This window comes from Lepidochelys kempii, chromosome 1 (assembly GCF_965140285.1).
Source record: "Lepidochelys kempii isolate rLepKem1 chromosome 1, rLepKem1.hap1, whole genome shotgun sequence".
In the NCBI taxonomy this organism is placed as follows: Eukaryota; Metazoa; Chordata; order Testudines; family Cheloniidae; genus Lepidochelys; species Lepidochelys kempii.
The window spans coordinates 101,423,609-101,444,358 of NC_136380.1; the positions used below are offsets into that span (position 1 = coordinate 101,423,609).

A 20,750-nucleotide genomic window follows, 5' to 3' on the forward strand; every position below is an offset into this window, starting at 1 on the left:
TTCCACCTGGGGCTGCAGGTGGGCTCAGTCTTTGGTCCCTCCTCCTGGGATCATGTAACTTTTGTTGTCAGAAGGGGGTTGCGGTACAATGAAGTTTAAGAACCCTTGATCTAGTTGTACCTCATTTAATCATTTCCCTGACATTGCAGGGGCCTTGAACACTGGTGCACCTCGGTCCTTTCCATTCTTTACCTGTGTCACGTAACAGCATAGTCTCCTGTGGATCTCATTTCCGTTCTTGTGTTTAGCATGCAGACGCTAGCAGTGTTGGTGGCCAGCGATATACAGGATGTCAAACTAATTGACCTACTGGTCCCTTCTGCCTTAAAAACCTCTATGAATGTCCCCAGAAAGGATCAAAACTGTAACAGCCACTAGTGCATAACAAAGTACACAGGCTCAGGCTAAAGGAACTCAGGAAGCACGACAGTTATGGATCAACCAAGAATGAAGCCATCCTGGTTCAGTACATATATTGTGGAAAGCAACACAAAAAGGCAGAAAGAAAAACGTTCAGTTGAACAGGACAAGAAACAAAACCACTTCATGTTCCAATGCCATAGCTTCCCTAGGAACTAAAAACCACCAGTGCATGCAGTCACTGAGGATGTAGAGAGTTCCAATGAAGAGGAGGATATCTGCACGTTGACTTTAGCAGATTCAAAGATTCTCATTGTCTGCCAGCTGTTCTACTGCCATATTTGCAACTGCGCTATTATACAAATGATCAATTTAATGCTAGCCAAATTATGGAGCAAGCTGCAATGTAAACCCAGCAACACGGATAAACAACAATATTAGAGTGCAGAAAAGTGACCAAGTGCTGGTGATGTACAATAAAACCATTCTGAGACCAATGGGCCTGTCAATAAGAAACCCATGAAACAAGAATCATCATCATTTGTATTTTATGGCAATTGATACAGAAATACCATCCACTGCTGGACAGAGGGCAGTGCAAGCCATGAATTTGATCACAGTACACCACCAGAATATCCTCAATATAAGAAAAAGAGGTGGTCACGGTGGCTCCTGCCCATCATTCTAACAGAATCTAAGGACATATTTCAAGGAGATGGACACTGGAAGATCATGCTGAAGTCAGAAATAGACCTCCATATGTAGCCCAGGAGATTATCAAAACAAAAAGTTCCCTGGACCCACTGAAGAAGTGACTGGCCAGCCTGCCAAGAAGAGGCATCATTACAGCCACTGAAATGAGAGCAAAGTGGCTCAGAAGCCTCATAGCGGTGAGAAAACGTCCAGGTAAATTCCAAAACCACTGAAGAATGCATTGAAAAGAGTCACTACCCATTACCAGCAATTGAGGACATACCTTCACACTTCAGGGTGCAATTTGGACCAGTGAAGAGTTGTGTCACCACCTTCCCTGTAACCCTTGGTGCCTGAAATGCCATGGCTGACCTTCCCTCAGTCAGGACCTTCCACAGAAGTACAAGATGCTGGCTTCCTTTGTCTTCCTAGGTGAAAAATCTTTGCCAAGGCAGGTCTCTCACCTATAATCAGTTCCCAGAGACTTCAATTCCCTTCCCTCCCACCACTTTGCCCCTTGGTTGAAGGACCCATCTTTCTAAGCTTCCAAGAGCTCAGCCCATTGTGTCTATCTAGTGATGAATGACAAAATGGCTTCTTTCCATGCTTATATACCCTGAGGGTCAATAACCTTGTTTCAAGAGGCAGGATGACTTCATGCTGTTCTTTCCTTCCTGAGGTCTTCCCATCCCCCTGAGGTCTTCCCATCCCCCTGAGGATCTGAATGTAAATGGGGCTTCCACTGTTTTTGATCATACCTTGCTTAATTTCATTGGAGACAGGTGAGACGGTCACTCCTGGCTAGGAGAGACCTGCTTTTCCCCTTGTTTGGTCACAGACTGTAAAGCATAATATTAACAAGTATCCATAATTCCTTATGTATGGTTAATACATACAATTCACAATTATATTAATCGCCATTGTTGTCATAGACTTTCATACAACACCTCACTCATTATACTTTTATAATACAGTAATATTATATCCAATCAGTTGATTCAATTGCTTATCACTTGAGGTTCAGACCCCCCACTTTATAGCCCAGATGAAATTTTTCTTCCCTGCTGGGGTGTAGATGCCAAGCTGTTTCCTACCCCATGTGTTAGTTTGATAGCTTTGTTCACCTACTATGTAAAAGGACTTTCATTATCTCTGCCTAATGACTGAGCTGATCAGAGAAGCAAACACAGGCCTTTGTCTAGGGCAAAAACTGTTTATCAACTCCCCCTGACATGCCTGGTTTAAAATACACTTCAGTCATAATCCATCTTATATCCATAACTCTTAACACACACTACATACATACAAGAATATTAATGATCAGTGAGTTGTTAATTTTCCCATGACATATTACCTGACACCTTTTAGATACAGATTATAACTATAGTGAGTTGAGGTACACTGAAATGGTCAGGCCATCTGAAACTCATTACTGCTACCAGTGAGCTCCTTGCACTCTGGCATTTGGATGCTGTTAGGATGACATCTTCCCTCTTCCAAAACTGCAGGAGGGCTAGCTACTGGATGACCCAAAGAGAACAGGTCACAGCCTGCCACCATATTTTCTTTCTCCTTTATACAGAAGAAACCTGTTTTTGTCACCTTTGGGTGTCTGCAGTCTCCAGGATACGACTGCTTTTAGCAGTTGGAGGTTTAGGGGCACCAAGAGCATGGGTTTACATCCTGACCGCACGTTGGCTAATAGCCATCAACAGACCTACCCTCATGAACTTATCTAATTATTTTTTTAATCCAGTTATACTTTTGACCTTCACAACATTCCCTGGCAATGAGTTCTACAGGTTGACAGTACATTGTCTGGACTAGTACTTCTTTATGTTTGTTTTAAACCTGCTGCCTACAGTAGAACTACAGAGTCACAAACACCAGAGTTACGAACTGACCAGTCAATCACACACCTCATTTAGAACCAGAAGTGTGCAATCAGGCCATAGCAGAGACCCCCCCCAGTAAAAAGCAAATCTAGTACTGTGTTAAACATAAACTACTAAAAAAAAAAAAATAAAGGGAAAACAGCATTTTTCTTCTGCATTGTAAAGCTTCAAAGCTGTATTAAGCCACTGTTCAGTTGTAAGCTTTTGAAAGAACCACCATAACGTTTTGTTCAGTTATGAACAACCTCCATTCCCAAGGTGTTCGTAACACTGAGGTACTACTGTTTTAATTTAATTGGGTAACCCCTGGTTCTTGTGTTATGTGAAGGTGTAAACAACACTTGATTATCCACTTTCTCCACAAGATTAACGATTTTATAGACCTCTATCATACCCTCCCTTAGTCGCCTCTTTTCTAACGTAAACAGTCCCAATCTTTTTCATATTTCCTCATATGGAAGCTGTTACATACCCTAATTATTTTTATTTCCCTTCTCTGTACTTTTTCTAGTTCTAGTATACCTTTTCTGAGATGTGGTGACCAGGACTGCACACAGTGTTCAATGTGTATGTGTACCAAGCATTTATATAGTGGTATCATGTCTTATTATCTATCCCTTTCCCAAAGGTTCCTAACATTGTTAGCTTTTTTGATTGCACTGCATATTGAGCAGAAGTTTAAAGAACTATCCAAGATGACTCCAAGATCTTTTACTTGAGTGGTAACAGTTAATTTAGACCCCATTGTTTTTTACTTACAGTTGGGATGTTTTCCAATGTGCATTACTTTGCATTTATCAACACTGAATTTTATCTGCAATTTTCTTGCCCAGTCACCCAATTTTGTGAGATCCCTTTCTAACTCTTTGCAGTCAGCTTTGGACTTAACTATCTGGAGTAACTATGTATGATCTGCAAACTTTACCACCTCACCATCTACCCCTTTTTCCAGATCATTTATGAGTATGTTGAATAGCACCAGTCCCAATATAGATCTTTGGGGGACGCTGTTATTTAGCTCTCTCCATTGTGAAAACTGACCATTTATGCCTACCCTTTGTGTCGTATCTTTTAACTAATTACTGATCCATAAGAGGACCTTCCCTCTTATAACCATGACTGACTACTTTGCTTACAAACCTTTAGCAAGGGACCTTGTCAAAGGCTTTCTGAAAGTCCACATACACTGTATCACCCTTGTCCACATGCTTGTTTACATCATCAAAGAATTCTAATTGACTGGTGAGACATGATTTCCCTTTAGAAAAACCATGCTGACTCTTCCCCAACATATCGTTTTCACCTCCGTGTCTGCAGGGCCTGTGCAAGGATATTTTGCGCCCTAAGCAAAACTTCCACCTTGCGCGCCCACCCGCACATCGGTTCATTGAGCGACAAATCCCAACAAGCCTTTATAGACCCCAGGGGCCAGGCTGCTCAGGGGCCAGCTGTGCCCAGGGGCTGCTCCCCAGACCAGGTTCCCCCCTTCCCGCCCCCTGAACTCCCCTGGAGGGTGCACAGCTCCCCCGTGAGCCGAGCCGAGCCCACCCCGGTGGCCCCCCGCCCCGAGTCCACTCACTGGCTTTGCTGGGCTTGGGCTGCTGCAGCAGCTGGGCAGGGAGGAGCCGCCTTCCAGAGGCACCAGAGAGTCCCACTTCCAGCGATGGCGAGCCCCAGCCACGGAGGAGCCAGAGCGGCGCAGGGGTGCAGCAGCTCTGCAAAGGCAGCAGCACTGCTAGCGGGGAGCAGATGCACGCTCCCCCCTCCCCCCAATAGGGCTACCATATTTTAACAATCAAAAAAGAGGACGGGGAGAGCCCCACCCCGATCCACTCCCTCCCACTTCCCACCCCGACTGCCCCCCTCAGAAGCTCCAACCCCCCCTGCTCCTTGTCCCCTAACTGCCCTCTCCTTGGACCCCTGCCCCTAACTGCCCCCCAGAACCCCACTCCCTACGAAGCCTCCCAGTTCCTTGTCCCCTGACTGCCCCCTCCTGAGAACCCCCACCCTAACTGCTCCCCTAGGATCCTACCCCCAGTTGTCCCCTGACTGCCCCCACCCTTATCCACACCCCCGCCCCCAGACAGACCCCTGGGACTCCCACGCCCCATCCAACCACTCCCTGCCCCCTGACAACCCCCCTCCCAGAACTCCTGACCCATCCAACCCCCCCGCTCCCTGACTGGCCCAGTGGGAGGGGCAGCAGCAGCTCACACTCCTGGGAGCCGCAGAACCAGAGCGTGGTGAGGAGGGAGCCGGGGGGCGCACGGGGGCTGGCGCCCGCATGCATCTCCTGCAGCAGCCCCCCCAAGGAGAGGGGGCACCATGCCGGGCCACAGCCTGGGCAGGAGGGGCGCGGTTGCTCCCCACTAGCGGCACTGCCGCCTTTGCAGGGCTGCTGCCCCCCTGCACCGCACCGGCTCCTCCATGGCTGCGGCTCGCCGCCCCTGCAAGCCGACGCTTTTTGGTTCTCCCAACCACTTGGCGCCTTGGGCGAGCGCCTAGTTCACTTAGTGGTTGCACCGGCCCTGTGTGTCTGATAAATCTGTTCTTTACTAGTGTCAACTAACCTGCCTGAATCTGAAGTTAGCAATTACATGCCAGTAAGCCGAAAACCAACTCTGGAGCCTTAAAAAAAAAATAAAAGTTGGCATTATATTAGCTATCTGTTGAAAAACTGAGAACCATGAAGGAAATGCTCAGATCGAAGGATATGAAGGGAGTCCAACAATTTACAGGGATAGCCACCTATCTCCAGGTTCAGTGCACACCTATCAGAAGCCTGTTAACTCTTCAGATAATTAAAACACAATGATTCAGCATGGGAATGGTCAGAGACCCCAAAACATGTGTTTGAAAAATGTAAAGAAAATCGTAAGTGAAGCACCAGTTCCAAAACGCTACAGCCTTGAGGAGCAGCTAGAGCTACAGTGTGATAGCTCACAAGGAGAAAGAGGAGCAGCACGATAGTGCTGCAAAGCCAGCAGCCCATAGCATTTGCTAGTGCAACCCCGATAGACGCAGAAAGGAAATATACTCCTAGAGAAGATTGCAGAGTAGCAGCCATGTTAGTCTGTATTTGCAAAAAGGAGTACTTATGGCACCTTAGAGACTAACCAATTTATTTGAGCATAAGCTTTCGTGAGCTACAGCTCACTTCATCGGATGCTTCTGCTCAAATAAATCTGTTAGTCTCTAAGGTACCACAAGTACTCCTTTTCATATAGGAGAGGAGCTGCTGGTTTAACAATTCCATCAGTTGACCTCTGGGATCTAGGTGGGCATGCAGTCTAGTCCTAAACCATTAGGATTCATTGTGAAGAAGCCACTGGTGAGTGCATCCATATGACTAGACCACATGTTGCTGAAACTCCAGCTCTATGAGAAGAGAATACAACACTGCCCAGAAAAGTTACCACTGGTGCCAGATACACTGAGCAGGGCATACCTTCCAGAGTACAACACAAATGGCTCTGCAGAACAGGAATTAGAGTCTGTGAACATACTTTTGCATCTCTGACAGGAAGTTCCAGGCAACTCAACAAAGCACCAAACAGGACAGGGTTTACAGGCATTAAAAGGGTACATACTGCAGATTGCAAGAAGCAAGTGCCACAGGAGGTTACCTCCCATTACCAGATGAGGGATGAGCTGTGAATGCAAGCCAGAATTTTGTTTAAAGGAAACCAAACAGATTTAAATGCTAATATTAACAGTTATATACTCCAGGATAAAGAGGCACCTGATGAGCCAGGCTGTGCATCTAATGGCCTGGAGAAAGGTCAGAACAGACCTATCCACTTTTAATGACAGGAAGTGCATGGTTACAGTAGCTTACTACTTGCATTTCTGGGAGGTGGACTATCTGGAGGACACTCAGGCAACAGCAGCGATCAGGAAACTAAAGGCACATTTTTAAAGATATGTCACGTCTGATGTGCTATACTCAGACAATGGGCACCAGGGCACCGCAGCAGAATTCAAACAATTCAGCACCGCATGGGAACCTGAGCCGGACACCTTCCCCGGGGGCCCCACAAAGCAATGGGAAGGCAGAGTCTGCAGGAAGAGACTGATGGCAAAAAACAAAACAGACAGGAAGGAAGGTGCTGAACCATCACAACACCCCCCCCCCCCCCGGGACGAGACACGAGCAGGGAGCCGCCCAGCCCCTGGGACACGCAGGCCTCGGCGGGGGGGGGGGGGGGGGGGCAGAGCATTTTACAGGCGCGGCGCAGGTGGCAGAGCGGCACGTGACCCTGTGAGCCCTGGCACATGACGTCTTTGAGCCAATCGTGTCCGTCCCGGCGGCTCCCCTCGCGGGGGAGGTTAACTTGGGGAGTCCCGCTTTTTAACGGTGCCAACGGCCCCCGCGCGCCCCCGCTAGCACTCACCCGCCAGCCTGGCTGCCCGCGAAGCTTCTCCCCTGGGCGGAGCGTCCCTCCGCCCGGCTGGTGCCCAATTCCCTGGGCCGCTTCTGGCTCCGGCTTAGCTCAACTCTCAAGGGCGGGGTCTGGGCGAGCTCTGGCCCCACCCCTCAGGCAGCGGAGGGAGGAGCCAGGCGGCGGCACAGGTAGGGGGCGGAGCCAGGAGAGAGGGCGTTGCCGTGGAAACGCCCCCTACTTCCTCCCTTCCCGAGAGTGCGCGTGGAGCTGCGAGCTGGGCCAGGGCCACGTGACGCCATGGGGGGGGGCGAGGGGGAGGAGTGAGGCTCAGCGCGACCTTGCCCGTGGCTGAGGGCCCCGCGCGCAGGGCTTTGCTGATGCTAACGCGTCGAGTCTCCGCCCCCGCGGGCAGCCTGTGAGCCCAGGGGTGAGAGCGCGCGGGCTGCGCGCGGCCTCCGAGCGCCCCTCGCGTCTGGCTGCACGTGGCGCTGCCCTGCAGCCGCCCCGCCCCCCGACGGCGGAGCATCTCAGCGGCGCGGCCGGGGACCAGAGCGCGTGTGATGCTGCATCTGCTGCTTTGCGCCCCTTGGCCCCCCACGCAGCCGCCCGCTGCCGGGGGAAGGGGCCCTGAGCCTGGCTGGCTCCTCCTGGCTTAAGCAGCGTCTCCACCTAGCGCTGCCCCACGTGCGGAGAGCGCAACGAGCTCCTAGGCGGAGTAAAGGGGAAGGTTCCTTCGTACAGAAAAACACCTGCAGCGGCCCACTGACCTCCTACAGGTTCCCAAAGCGAGACAGGAGCAGAGACAGGCCAGCCTGAAGCCCTTCTCTGCAGCTGTGGCCCCGGAGAGTTCCCCCTCCCGTCCAGCCCACAGGCATCTGAAGCCACCTCGCCGACCTTTTAGCTCCTAGGCGAGCTGGTCTGTTTGGGAAGTAGCTGCCAAAAACTGCAGAGGAGAGGAAGCGCGCACAGCCCTCCAAGGGCAGGGGCTTTAGTGATGTGACAGCCCCACGCTCAGGAGCTGTACGGTTAGAGGGAAATTTTGATCAAGTCAAAGTTTATTTTGATGGGCTCAGTTCCCCAGGAGCAGTACCTGAGGTAGTTCAAGTAGCAGCAAGGGAGAAAACAGCTGTGCCACTCCTCTTCTTCCCATCCCAGGCAGGCAGCATAGGCCCAGCCTCCCCTGCTAACAGTGCTGTGAAGTAATCTTTTTGACCTTGCCTACCTTTTTCTAGCAACCATATACCTCCCGTGTTTCAGCAGTAGCCTAACACCCCACTAGTATTTCTGCAGAAATGCCCATGGGGCAGCAGCCTAAAAAGATCAATATTTCAAATGCAGGTACCCACCGGCAGCAGCAGCTGCTTTTGTAAGGGTTTAGCTATAACTGAGCATGCCTATGTGATCTGGTCCCTAAGACAAGATAGGGGACACCTAGTTGTAGAATCCAGCTGGACTTTAGGCATGAATTACATGCCAAGCTGCTGAGTGGTGTGAAGATTTAGGTGGTTGCATGCATGCCTACCGACCAAAATGTAGACACCTCAGGGACTTTAATGGTAGAAATTTAGGTGCCTATAAGTTTAAGCAGCAGCTGAACTTAGGCTTGTGAATGTTAGTGGTACCTAAATCCCCCTTGTGAATTTTAAGCACAATGAATTAACAATGGCTGGGAAGAGTACATGTGGATAGTGTTATATGATTATTTTTAAAGTTGGAACTAACATTTGCTGCACTTTCCCCTCCACCCAGGCTGATTGCTCTCTTTTTTTTTTTAGGCCCCATTTAATCTTAGTGAGACTACTCACAATCATAAAAATTAATCAAGTGTAAATGTTTGCAGGATCAGGGCCTTTGATTGTAAGCACACCAGGTCAGGGACCATGTCTTCTGATGTCATATTTTTCTATAGTGCCTAGCACATTTTGCGTCCTGCTTCAGATAAACACACCACTTATTTCATTACAAGCAAAAATAAAATCTCAGTAGCATGATAGCAAAAATGCAGATTTATTACTGGGCTTTATTACAAATGTTTGCGTCTTTCTTGGTTGAAACTTTGTAAATTGGAATAACTATTTGCAACTCAGATCATTAATAGTACATCAAGAAAGAAGAGTTCAGATATCAGCATCAAATTCAAAGCCACGGATTTCAAATTTCTTGTGACCAGATTTCTACAAAACCCCATAATTTAATAAGCCATGGATCATTTCTAATATACCATACACTAACATACCAAACACCTATGCCACAACACGGCAATGCATTTTGCTAACAGTACAATCAATCCTCCAGTACATGAGTCATGCAGCTACAGGTATTTGTGTCTTTAAAAGTAGCAGGTGTACAGTACTTAACCTTTATGCTATAGCAAATTTCATTTGTATTCTCACTTTCATTCCTAGTGGATTATGGTCTTTCATATTACAAAAGATTTGTTAGTAGAGGGCACATTTAAGAGATTCATCTAAAGGACTTTGAAAATACAAGTACTGCTCACTCACTGAAAATGAGGATCATGTTTGAATCAGCAGACGTAGCTATGCTTGTTGGAAACCTGGTATGCACAAAGGAATCAACATCTAAATAAAATATTTAGATGTTTTTAATTTAAACATTTTATTCTTTTAGCAATATGCTACAGTTTAGAGCTTGGAATTCCAAAGGACAGGGTTTTAAACTAAAAAAAACCCATCAAGAGCTTTACAGATTTACAGTTATCTGCTTGATTACTTTTAAACTAGTGTAAAAGTAGACACAATGAAATAAATGACAACTTTACTAAAATACAACATGATCATATATAACCTAGCAATAGGTAATACTAGTTCAGAAAATAAACTCTCCTAGTCTGAACTTGCGATTCTTTTGGGTAGCCAAACCTTTGTATGAACAGTAACCCCATCCCCCCCGGTAACAAACCTCCACACAAGACAACCCCAAACTTTGATTTCTTTCTTCCTTCACTTGTCTTTTACAATCTCATTCCCTCATCCAGTTACTGTTGCCATCTGACCTCCCCAGGTGTACCTGTTGCTCATATCACATTCAGCCTGAGCTCAACAATACTTGTAGGATTCTTGATGCAAGGGACACACACAATAAGGATGTGTACCCATAAAGATGAAACACCAGGAGTTTCAGGAATCCAGACCTCAGGCTCAGGAGACTAGTTGAAGAGGACAGGAAGAGGAGTTAAGTCTGAAGAAACTTTAACCAGTAGGGGATTTCCTTGGAAGGAAAGAACAACTGCACATGAAAATGGAAAATGACTTCATATCACAGGTATAGTTGGCTGTGTGGGATGCTTTGATATGATTCAAATTCTTCTGAGATTCTTTCATTGTTATAATGAATTGTAGGAACGATATGTATCTTAAGAGCCTGATGTTGTAGCATGGGGAGAATATGTACACAAACCAATTAATTTGGCTAGTCATTTTTTATATTAAATAAGGAGGTTTTCATCCTTAGATCACAACTATTTTTACAGAGGTGCCGAACAAATGTAGTTGGTTCCAATTTTACAGATGCATACAGTATAGCTGGGAGACAGTAAAGCCAACATTTTCAAAAGTTGAGTGCCTCAATTTCACAATGTCCAAACACACCCCTAGGGCTTGATCTTCAGATATACTAAATACAATTGCAGTTAAAATCAACAGGAACAGCAAGTGCTCAGCACATCCCGACAGTCAGGCCGTAAATATGAGAAGTTGAACACTCAAAAAATAGAGGCTCTCAAAGTTAGTGGATGCTTTTGAAATGTTTCCACATGTGAGTAAATCAAAATTACAGTGATTAACAGTAGCAGTAGCGTACAGACCCTATGTCTAATCTTGTGCTTTATCCATTGGAGCATGCTGCCTACCTTTTGCTCTTTTTTCGTAATTTTGTTTAAATGAGTGAACAGTGAAGTGACCAAGCACTTGTGACCTCACAATCTATTGCTATGGAAATTAATACAATGTAACAAATATAGATTTATGACTTCACTGCATAATCAAATAGGAAAGGATTGATCAGCTGGGCAAGGAGAAATTAGCAATAGTAATATTCTATATTGATATTATCAATTAGCAATAGTGGAAAGAAAAATTATTAAAAAACAAATGGGTCTAAGCTTATAAAATCTCCTTCCTGTGAAACCCCTCTCTTTACATCTTTTTTCTCTTGCAGGCAATATTTTCTATACTGACTCAGGAGTTAGTTACCAGGTGTGGAAAATTAAACATTTTAAAAAGGTAAATTCATAAATACTTTAATAGGCCTAATACATTGAATGAGTTGCATTACTAAGTTGTTTGAGAGCATAAAGTGGAAGATATTTAGTGTTCTTGAAAGATTTATGGGGTATTTTATATAAACAGAATCTTGTACATTAGTTCTTCAGAAGCCAATTGAGCTCCGACATACTCTGCTAAAAGTGTACCATTTCTATTAAATTGATATAAGTGATTACCTTTCATTTTTATTGCACTAAATAATTAATTATAAATTAAAACAAAGACGACCAATAAAAAGTTAAGTGATATTAAATAGCCTGAATATAAATCAAGAAGAGATCATGGGGTTGCTACTAGAAGAGTAAATAAACATTTTAAAATACTAAGAGTACAAAATAGGAGGCCCAATCCATCAGAAACTCAGAGTGAGGGACAAATCAGCATCCCCAGACAAGTGCGTGTAATGGGTTTACTGCATAATGAAATGCAGAGTTTTCGTGCCCTAAGTATAATATTGATCTACTGGATTAATCCAAAACAAACAGTACATGCCAATAAGGATGATCATACATGTGAACTACATGACAAGAATAATAATTTAGAACTCAATTACAACAGACATTGTGAATAAACCAATATGGCTTGTTTTTGTGAAGTCATTTCTTTTGTCTGCTAGAAACTAGTTTCCATAGCAAAATCCTTTTTTTTGGTTTAGAAGCCTATTTAACACAATGCCTTCTACATTTGATGCATATTAGGCTGAGCTGTAGGACAGAATATAAAAATCTATAAAAACTTGCCACTTGTATTTTAGTTCCAAATGTGGCACTCTTTTCCAAGCAAAACATTTAAAAAGTAGAGTACTGTAGATGTAAAACATTTACGTGGTATTCAGAAGGGCAAGATCATGCAATATTCTGTACTATGGCAGACATTTGCCTTACATTTTAAACAGTTTCATATTTAGGTGAGTGGTATATTAAGAATATATCAGAACTGCCTGTACAATATTACCACACAAGTTAGGAAAGTTGCAAATATTGCATGAATCAATTTCTTCCTATGGAAAAAAAATACAGAATGCAGGAACATGGAGAGAGAGGAGGTCAAATCTCTCAATTCTCACATCCAATAGATTGTTTTTCCACTTTCTTTTTAAAAAGATAAATATTTACAGAAGCAGCAACATTATGTTGAGCTATGTAAATACCAGCACACAAACAGCATTTGACTCCCTCCTCTGTGCTGCTAATTAAAAGTTTAAAGTGGGGCTGTCAAGCGATTAAAAAATTAACCACAATTAATCACACTGTTAAATGGTATTTTACTATTATTTAAATATTTTTGGATGTTTTCTACATTTTCAAACACATTGAATTGAATAGAATATATTTGAATTACAACAGAATACAAAGAGTACAGTGCTCACTTTATAGTTATTTTTGATTACAAGTATTTGCACTGTAAAAAACAATAGTATTTTTCAATTCACCTAATACAAGTAATCTCTTTATTATGAAAGTTGAACTTACATATGTAGTATTATGTACAAAAATAACTGCATTTAAAAATAAAACCATGTAAAATTTTAGAGTCTACAAGTCCATTCAGTCCTACTTCAGCCAATCGCTCAAACAAACAAGTTTGGTTTCAATTTGCAGGAGAAAATGCTGCCCGCTTCTTTTTTACGTCACCTGAAAGTGAGAACAGGCGTTTGTGTGGCACTGTTGTAGCCAGCATCACAAGATATTTACATGCCAGATGCACTAAAGATTCGTATGTCCCTTTATGCTTCAACCACCATTCCAGGGGACATGCATCCATGCTGATGACGGGTTCTGCTTGATAACGGTCCAAAGTAGAGCGGACCGACGCATCTTCGTTTTCATCATCTGAGTCAGATGCCACCAAGAGAAGGTTAATTTTCTTTTTTGATGGTTTGGGTTCTGTAGTTTCCGCATCGGAGTGTTGCTTTTTTAAGACTTCTGAAAACATGTTCCAAACATCGTCCCTCTCAGATTTTGGATGGCACTTCAGATTCTTAAACCTTGGGTCCAGTGCTGTAGCTATTTTTGGAAATCTCACATTGGTACCTTCTTTGCATTTTGTCAAATCTGCTGTGAAAGTGTTCTTAAAACAAACGTGTTGGGTCATCTGAGACTGCTATAACATGAAATATATGGCAGAATGCAGACAGAACAGAACAGGAGACATACAATTCTCCCCCAAGGAGTTCAGTCACAAATTTAATTAAAAGCATTTTTTTTTTTAAATGAGCATCAGCAGCATCGAAGCACGTCCTCTGGAATGGTGGCCAAAGCATGAAGGGGCATATGAATGTTTAGCATATCTGGCACATAAATACCTTGCAATGCTGGTTACAGAAGTCCCATGCGAAGGCCTGTTCTCACTTTCAGGTGACATTGTAAATAAGAAGCAGGCAGCAGTATCTCCCATAAATGTAAACAAACTTGTTTGTCTTAGCAATTGGCTCAAGAAGTAGGACTGAGTGGACTTGTAGGCTCTAAAGTTTTAGATTGTTTTGTTTTTGAGTGCAGTTATGCAACACAAATCTACATTTGTAAGTTGCACTTTCATGACAAAGATTGCAGTACAGTACTTGTATGAGGTGATTTGAAAAATACCATTTCTTTTGTTTATCGTTTTACAGTGCAAATATTTGTAATAAAAATCATACTATTAAGTGAGCACTGTACACTTTGTATTCTGTGTTATAATAGAAATCAACATATTTGGAAATGTACAAAAATATCCAAAAATATTTAATACATTTCAATTGGTATTCTATTGTTTAACAGAACACCACCATTAATCGCAATTTTTTTGAGTTAATCGTATGAGTTAATTCAAAACCCTAGTTTAAAGTGCAGCATACTCCAAAAGTGGTGCTGTACAAATGTCTGTCATTTCCATATAATATTTCTGTGTTTATAAATTAAAAGATGCTTTTTTCCCCTAACTGCCACTTCAGCGAAATCACCCTGAGATCTGAAAGCGAATCTGGATTTCTTATGGTTCATGTGCCAGCAGAAGGGATTCTGCAGGTCATTTTCTTTGTGGCTTTGTGCTTGGTTCATCCCTGATGCAGGAACTCCAAGTTGCAACTTCCTGAACCAGTGGGAGTTGCTATGCCCAAGAAGATAAGAATTAACCCGGGGCATAGGGTTGACTGTGTTTGCCCCACCATCCTGCCACAAGAGTTAAGACAATTTTAATGGCTGCTAGGGGAGTCCTGCCAGCAGAGGCTGACTGGGAAAAGGCTGCATCAGTGCACCTCCTGTACCACGGCCACACTCACTCCTTAGCCAGTGCTGCCCACTTGTACCACTACATTGTTCTGGGAAGACTTTCTGTCCCTGGGGTCCTTCCACCTTGACCGAGTGCACCATCACATAGGGCTGATAACCCTATGCTTGTCAAATTGTGGCCTCATTTACACCTTTGCCAACCCCATTGCTGTCAACGGGTTTGCACAGGCACAAACTTAGTCAGAATTTGGACCTACAATTGTAATGATTAACCATTCTGTTGATGTGCTATATAGACTGGAATCCACTTCACTCTCTGAAGTGAATATCTATGACTCTGCATATGTGTAAGGGATCCCATTTTCAAGTAGGACAGTGCCATTTCTTCAGAGTCACTTTCTCCATTTTAGTATTCTACACTGATACTAAAAGTCAGATGAATGAGTCAACTGCATATGAAAATAAACTTTCTATTTACTTATAGTGTTGTGAAATAGTGTTGTGAAACTCCACACTACATTAAATTTCACATACCCATGTCAGTGTATTTAATGGGCTTTAAAAACAGTTAAAGATTTCAAAAATCAAAAACAGAAAAGAACATTCTTGAGCTGAAATTTTAGAATCTACAGTTGAGTCAACTGAAAAAAAAAAGATACATTTCCAATGTAAGACCAAATCAAGCATTTGAGTGTGCATTAGTGGTGCTGTAACTATTATTTTTAATACTCTGTGACTGAATCCCTTAAATGGTTAAAAGTAGCCCTGTAACATTAAAGGTATACAGCATGCGCTGACAGCCTAAAAAGAAACATCAGACATTGCCTTTCTTTTGCAATTGTTCCAGTTTTCTTTTTAAGAGGCTGTAGTTTTCCTTGGTCCCGGGTGCAGCAGGGTCAAGCTTCAGAGAGACTTCATAGTGTTTCTTGGCTAAGTCAAGATTTCCCCAGCGATGGTAAAGCACAGCTGAAACAGCAATGAGTAGTTTTCATTAGCAGTATTGTTGAATAATGTGCAAATTGCCAATCGCTTGGAAAACAACATTAAAGCATTTGTTTCCAATAAAGTGTTTTTTTTTGCTGGTTAGTGGCACAGTAGTAGTTTGTTCTTCTGCCAGCTGCAGGAGCAGAGCTTGGGGAAAGAACCAGCCATGGAATGATGGAGGAATGAAATATGTTGTAGCCATAAATTACTGTATTTATATGAGCTCATAAAGATTTACAAGCATAGCTCAAATGAATCAATTTGCAGCCACTGAAGTTCTGCCATCTCTGGACTACTACGTTCAACCTATCTGATCTGTCATACCATGTGACAGCTTTTAGTTTTTGATGCCCCATTTCCTTGATGGCTTTCTAGAAATTAATCAGAACAGAAATCCACCCAGCAGGAACAGTCTCAAAACTTCTTTTTATACACAGTGAACATAAGGGAACAAACAGCACATTTGATAAAAGTTTGCTCTTGAGGAGTTAGAAAGGTTCTTACCCAAATTACCATGATAACTGGCTGCATTTGGATTGGCTTTAATTGCCTTGAGGAACAAAGCTTCAGATTCCTGAATAATTTGGAAGAAGATGTCAACAGTATAGGTTACTCATGTAGTACACAAAATGCAAGTGCACCCAAGCACCACAAAGACTTCACAAATTGTATTAGAGTTGTAGCCATATTTTTTCTTCTATACATTACCTCCCCACAATGTTATATAGAACACTGTCTGAACTTGTTGCTCTTTGGTGGCTGCAGCCTCCACTAAATATAAACTACACAAGCACCAACATATCACAGGCTTCTACTATTATAGCAGGCAACTAGCAGTACCCACTATGGTTAAGTTTGCAAAGCAGTGTACGTTTTAATCAAATTTCCCAATATTCCTAATGTTTCAAAATATTCACCTTTTAGGTAGAAGTTTTCCCTGCTTGTTACTGGCCCAAGATAATGTTCTATTTTGTACTGTTTTTAAGTTTTCAGCAAAAGCTTTTGCCTTTAAGTTACAGACTAACATGGCTGTTACTCTGAAACCTGTCATTCCTCCTACTGTTCTAAAAATTAACCACTTCTTAATTTTATTGACACACAGTTACAGTAAACACATCTGAAGCTGAGGTCTGAATATAATCCACATTGAGGAACAGTACCTCTACTTTAAAATATAAAAACTACAAATCACTGAAAAAAAAATCACTACATCTGCAAGTGTCCTCTGAATATTCCCACTTGTGGGATGTGCCCGCAGCACTGATGACATCTGGGAACCTTTTAGAAAAGCAAAGGCCTCTCATGGCACCAAATGTTCAGAGCCAAGATTATAAGAATCTGGTCAGTTTCTTAACCACTTCAAGTTTTGTCTTCCCCATGCTAGCTGCCAGTGTAGAGACCTTTGCTCTGTGTCCAGAGAATCCTTGTTAAAAATCATCATGGTTAAAAAAAAAAGTTAAGTTCAGGTATATTAGAAGGGTAATTTTAGGTAGTTTCTGTGCTGCTGTACATTTTAGATTCTTGGACAGTCTCTAGCTCAGTTCCCAGGCAAAAGACGTAGAGAGAAAAGGCCAGCTGTAAGTGGTACGTTTCGTGTTCCTTGAGTCTGCGGGTGTAGGTAAGTGCAGACAGACAGACATGCTAGCTCCGCTCAAGTTGGAGCATTCAACATAGCAGCGTAGCTGCCGCAGCATGGGCACTAGTTTGGGAAAGCTGCAAGAGTATAATCCCGCCCAACCCCCTGGGTATGTATTTGGCAGCTCGCCCAAGGCACTGCCTGGGCTATCTCAGCCACATTGCTATTTTTTGGTGCTAGCTTGAGCAGAGCTAGCATGTATGTCTAAGTCTACCCAGGCTGGGAATTGTACCTTCCAGCTGTTGTGTAGGCATACCCTAATGCACAGTTAAAGTCCAGTGCACCTCAGGAAAGGCCACTACTTCCTAGATGATTGTCTGGTGTATGAGGCCTTGACATCTTAGGCCCAAAAACCAAATACAGGCTGTCCTGTGAGAAAAGTTTTATAAACCACAGCCATGAAGGCCTACTCTGTCCTTACATGGGAACAAGCTACTGAACCATGCATCTGAATTCTCTCAAGTGGGGAAAACAGGCCTTTGGTGGCAGGATTGGCATCTCCATCTGTCTCCAAGTTCATTACACATACACACACAGCAAAATCCTCCAAACAAACTTGCCCTAACAGCAGAAGCAGGAAAAAAGTTAAAGATTAATAAAGTCACACTTCCCACAATGTTGGAATCTTGCTGCAATCTTTGCTGCATTATCCAATATGCTGGAAATTCTAAGATTTTAGTTAAAAAGTAGACTTCTACTTTTTCCATTGTGAAGATACAGCCATCAGAGTGCATAGATAAGCTGCTGCCCAGTTAACCCAGTCTTTCAATAAATTGTCATCAGCCACACAGTAGGAGCAACAAACACAGGAACTCACTCCTCCTCTATCCAAGTATTATAGAGTACAGTTATTGTGCATGGTGTTCTCCAGAAAACTTAATAAAACACGTTTGCAGCTGACTCCCATTACCATATGCCTTCTGGCACATACTTATTGAAAAGATTTTATTGCCATTGCTTTGCTCAGCAGTTAGTCGACGAGCATCAGATGATTAAAGGCAGTTTGAAGAATATCCCATTGCATTAAATAAACATTTCAGTACACTGGGCAATATTTCAGTTGGTCTGAACAGCCAAATCTTTAAATTTAATGTTGTCAGGATACTTGCAGCACTGTGTGTAGCAAAGGCTTTGAAAAAAGCATGTTGCATATTCCATCTGCTGCCAGAGTTGCAGCACAAAACGAGTTTGTTTTTACCTCAAATATGGAGACCCACTGAATTAGCCAATGGGGCTAACATCTTGTATTTCTAGAACAAAAACACTGTGGATAAACATATAATATACACACAGTTTCAAAGCATTAGAGAGCTTCCGAGATCTGTAGTTGCTTTGTTCATTTCAAAAAGGAAGGGAAACTAATTTGCTAAAACCAGGTCTCAATTAAGAAGTTCCATCTTTCGTATGCTTAGGAGTTACATTTCTGTAAGTCATCCGTTCTGGAAAAATGCATAGTGAATTTGAAACTACAGGGAACATTGCTGCAGTCATATTGAAAGAAAACCTAGCTTTCAAGCTGGCAAGACATTTCCAAATCAATAGACTGCTTCAAAAGGAATATGGATTGAAAAAACATGCTTAGTGTGCTTCAAGGGCAGAACTGACACCTTAGCAATCCTTATGCAGACACATTATTTATGAGAATATCTATCCATTAAGTGCTGGAAGCCATATCATCATTTAATCTTTCTCCCCAACACAAATTTCACTCAACATGTCTAGGCACTTGACACATTCTAATCTTGAATCTTTTCCCTAGAAGAGATCTCGGAGATACATCCCTTTCTCTCTGTCCTTACAGCTAGAACTCTTGTCGAGGCTCTCATCATCTCCCATGTAACCTACTGATCCCTAGCCTTCCTGATGCCTACATTCCTCCCCTCCAGTCCATACAGAACGTAGCTGCTAAGATCATTTTCCTTCCCTATTGAACAAACCTCATCAGTCCCTTCTCTGAATCTCTCCATTTGCTATCCCCTGCTACACCACATCAAGTTCAAGTTGCCTGTTAGTGCCTTTTAAGGCCCTACATAACTCCACACTTCCCCACTGATCATACTGAGCTTCTCATCACATTCTCTCCCACTACCACTTTCTGGTTCCCTCCACTCCACTAACAATGCTAATCTCAGAGCCCCATTTTCTCCCACAACCATCTCTGTAATTTCTTCCATACTACCCCACTCCAAACAGAATGACTTTCCTGAGCTGGTCATCAAAGCAACTCCCCTCTTTTCTTTTAAGTCCTCTCTGAAAGTGCATTTCTCCTGTGACAACTACAGCAAACTTGATAGCTTAGATACATGGCTCGGTTTCATCATCCTGGAAAAGGGCAAGAAAATGGAGATAAATATCACCTGACACTGTAATCGGTGAAAAAAATATATATATATATTTCTATCCTGAAAGGTCTAGAGGTCATAAATGCTTCTCATTCAAGATATATTCAGGATGTTACTTCAGTGCTATATTATTGCTACAAATCAAAGGATCTTAGTGGAGCAAACATTTTTTATATGAGGAATTCAAAAAGCTTCCAGATTATACATCTCTTCCTGTCACTTACATTGCAGATGAGGAGGATGAATATAGAGGCAGTGAGGACAACTACAGTTATTCACAGTAGGTGGCTTATTCTTGGTAAATGATTCCACAAAATAAGACTAACTTTTGGCTCATTAACAAGCAAACATAACTCAAACCCTTTGTGACACATATGTAGAGCTGTGTGCCACTGCTGATCCATTTACAAAACACTCCACAGATGCATGAGTTGACTTTGATAGCTTGCTCCTAAACTACCCATTACAGAAAATGAGACCAAATGGAAAAGTTAATTGCATTTTTTCCTTGCTGCCCTTCCATTATGTAGTCTCCTGTTAATGTGCGTTTTATTTCTCCTTCATGCTGTAGGAATCGTGGCAAATACTGATGAGAATATGTAATAAAGAGACTGATTCTCATTACATGCGGCAGTCAATTACTTTTCAGAAACAAATGTCTAACACTTACCAGATGAATTGTGTTTACCCCTTTATTTGCAGAAGTTTTCTGTATGTCCAAGTACAAGGACTGGTTGGTTCTTTCGGTCCTGTCCTATCTACAGACTTAAATTCATTATCTGGCTCTCTTTCAAAGTACACACCACAGTGATTGGATGCCCCCAAGTATTTACAAATTTATTCTCATGACACAGTGGGTGTTAAGGAATTATCTTTATTTTACATTTGGGAAACTGTGGCACAGAGAGATTAAGTATCTTGCCCAATGTCTCACAGGAGTTCTGTGGCAGTGTGACACTG

General features: G+C 42.9%; 2 protein-coding genes across 7 annotated transcripts in view; both read right to left on the minus strand.

Moving 5' to 3' along the window:
* The window catches only part of GGACT (gamma-glutamylamine cyclotransferase), a 111,633-nt gene extending 104,001 nt beyond the window's left edge, over positions 1 to 7,632 (minus strand). The window contains exon 1 of one of the 2 annotated variants that reach the window (XM_073348849.2): positions 7,343 to 7,632. The gene's annotated coding sequence lies outside the window, so the exon portion shown is untranslated. The remainder of the gene's footprint in view (positions 1 to 7,342) is intronic. The other variant, XM_073348832.2, reaches the window with a different exon arrangement.
* Positions 7,633 to 14,286: 6,654 nt separating this feature from the next.
* TMTC4 (transmembrane O-mannosyltransferase targeting cadherins 4) overlaps positions 14,287 to 20,750 on the minus strand; it is a 58,076-nt gene continuing 51,612 nt past the window's right edge. For 4 of the 5 annotated variants that reach the window (XM_073348916.1, XM_073348861.1, XM_073348908.2 and 1 more), the window contains 2 exons: positions 16,317 to 16,386; positions 14,287 to 15,794 (listed from right to left, as the gene is read on the minus strand). In XM_073348916.1, the coding sequence (XP_073205017.1) occupies positions 15,643 to 15,794; positions 16,317 to 16,386 (222 nt within the window). In that variant the 3' untranslated portion in view covers positions 14,287 to 15,642. The other variant, XM_073348881.2, reaches the window with a different exon arrangement.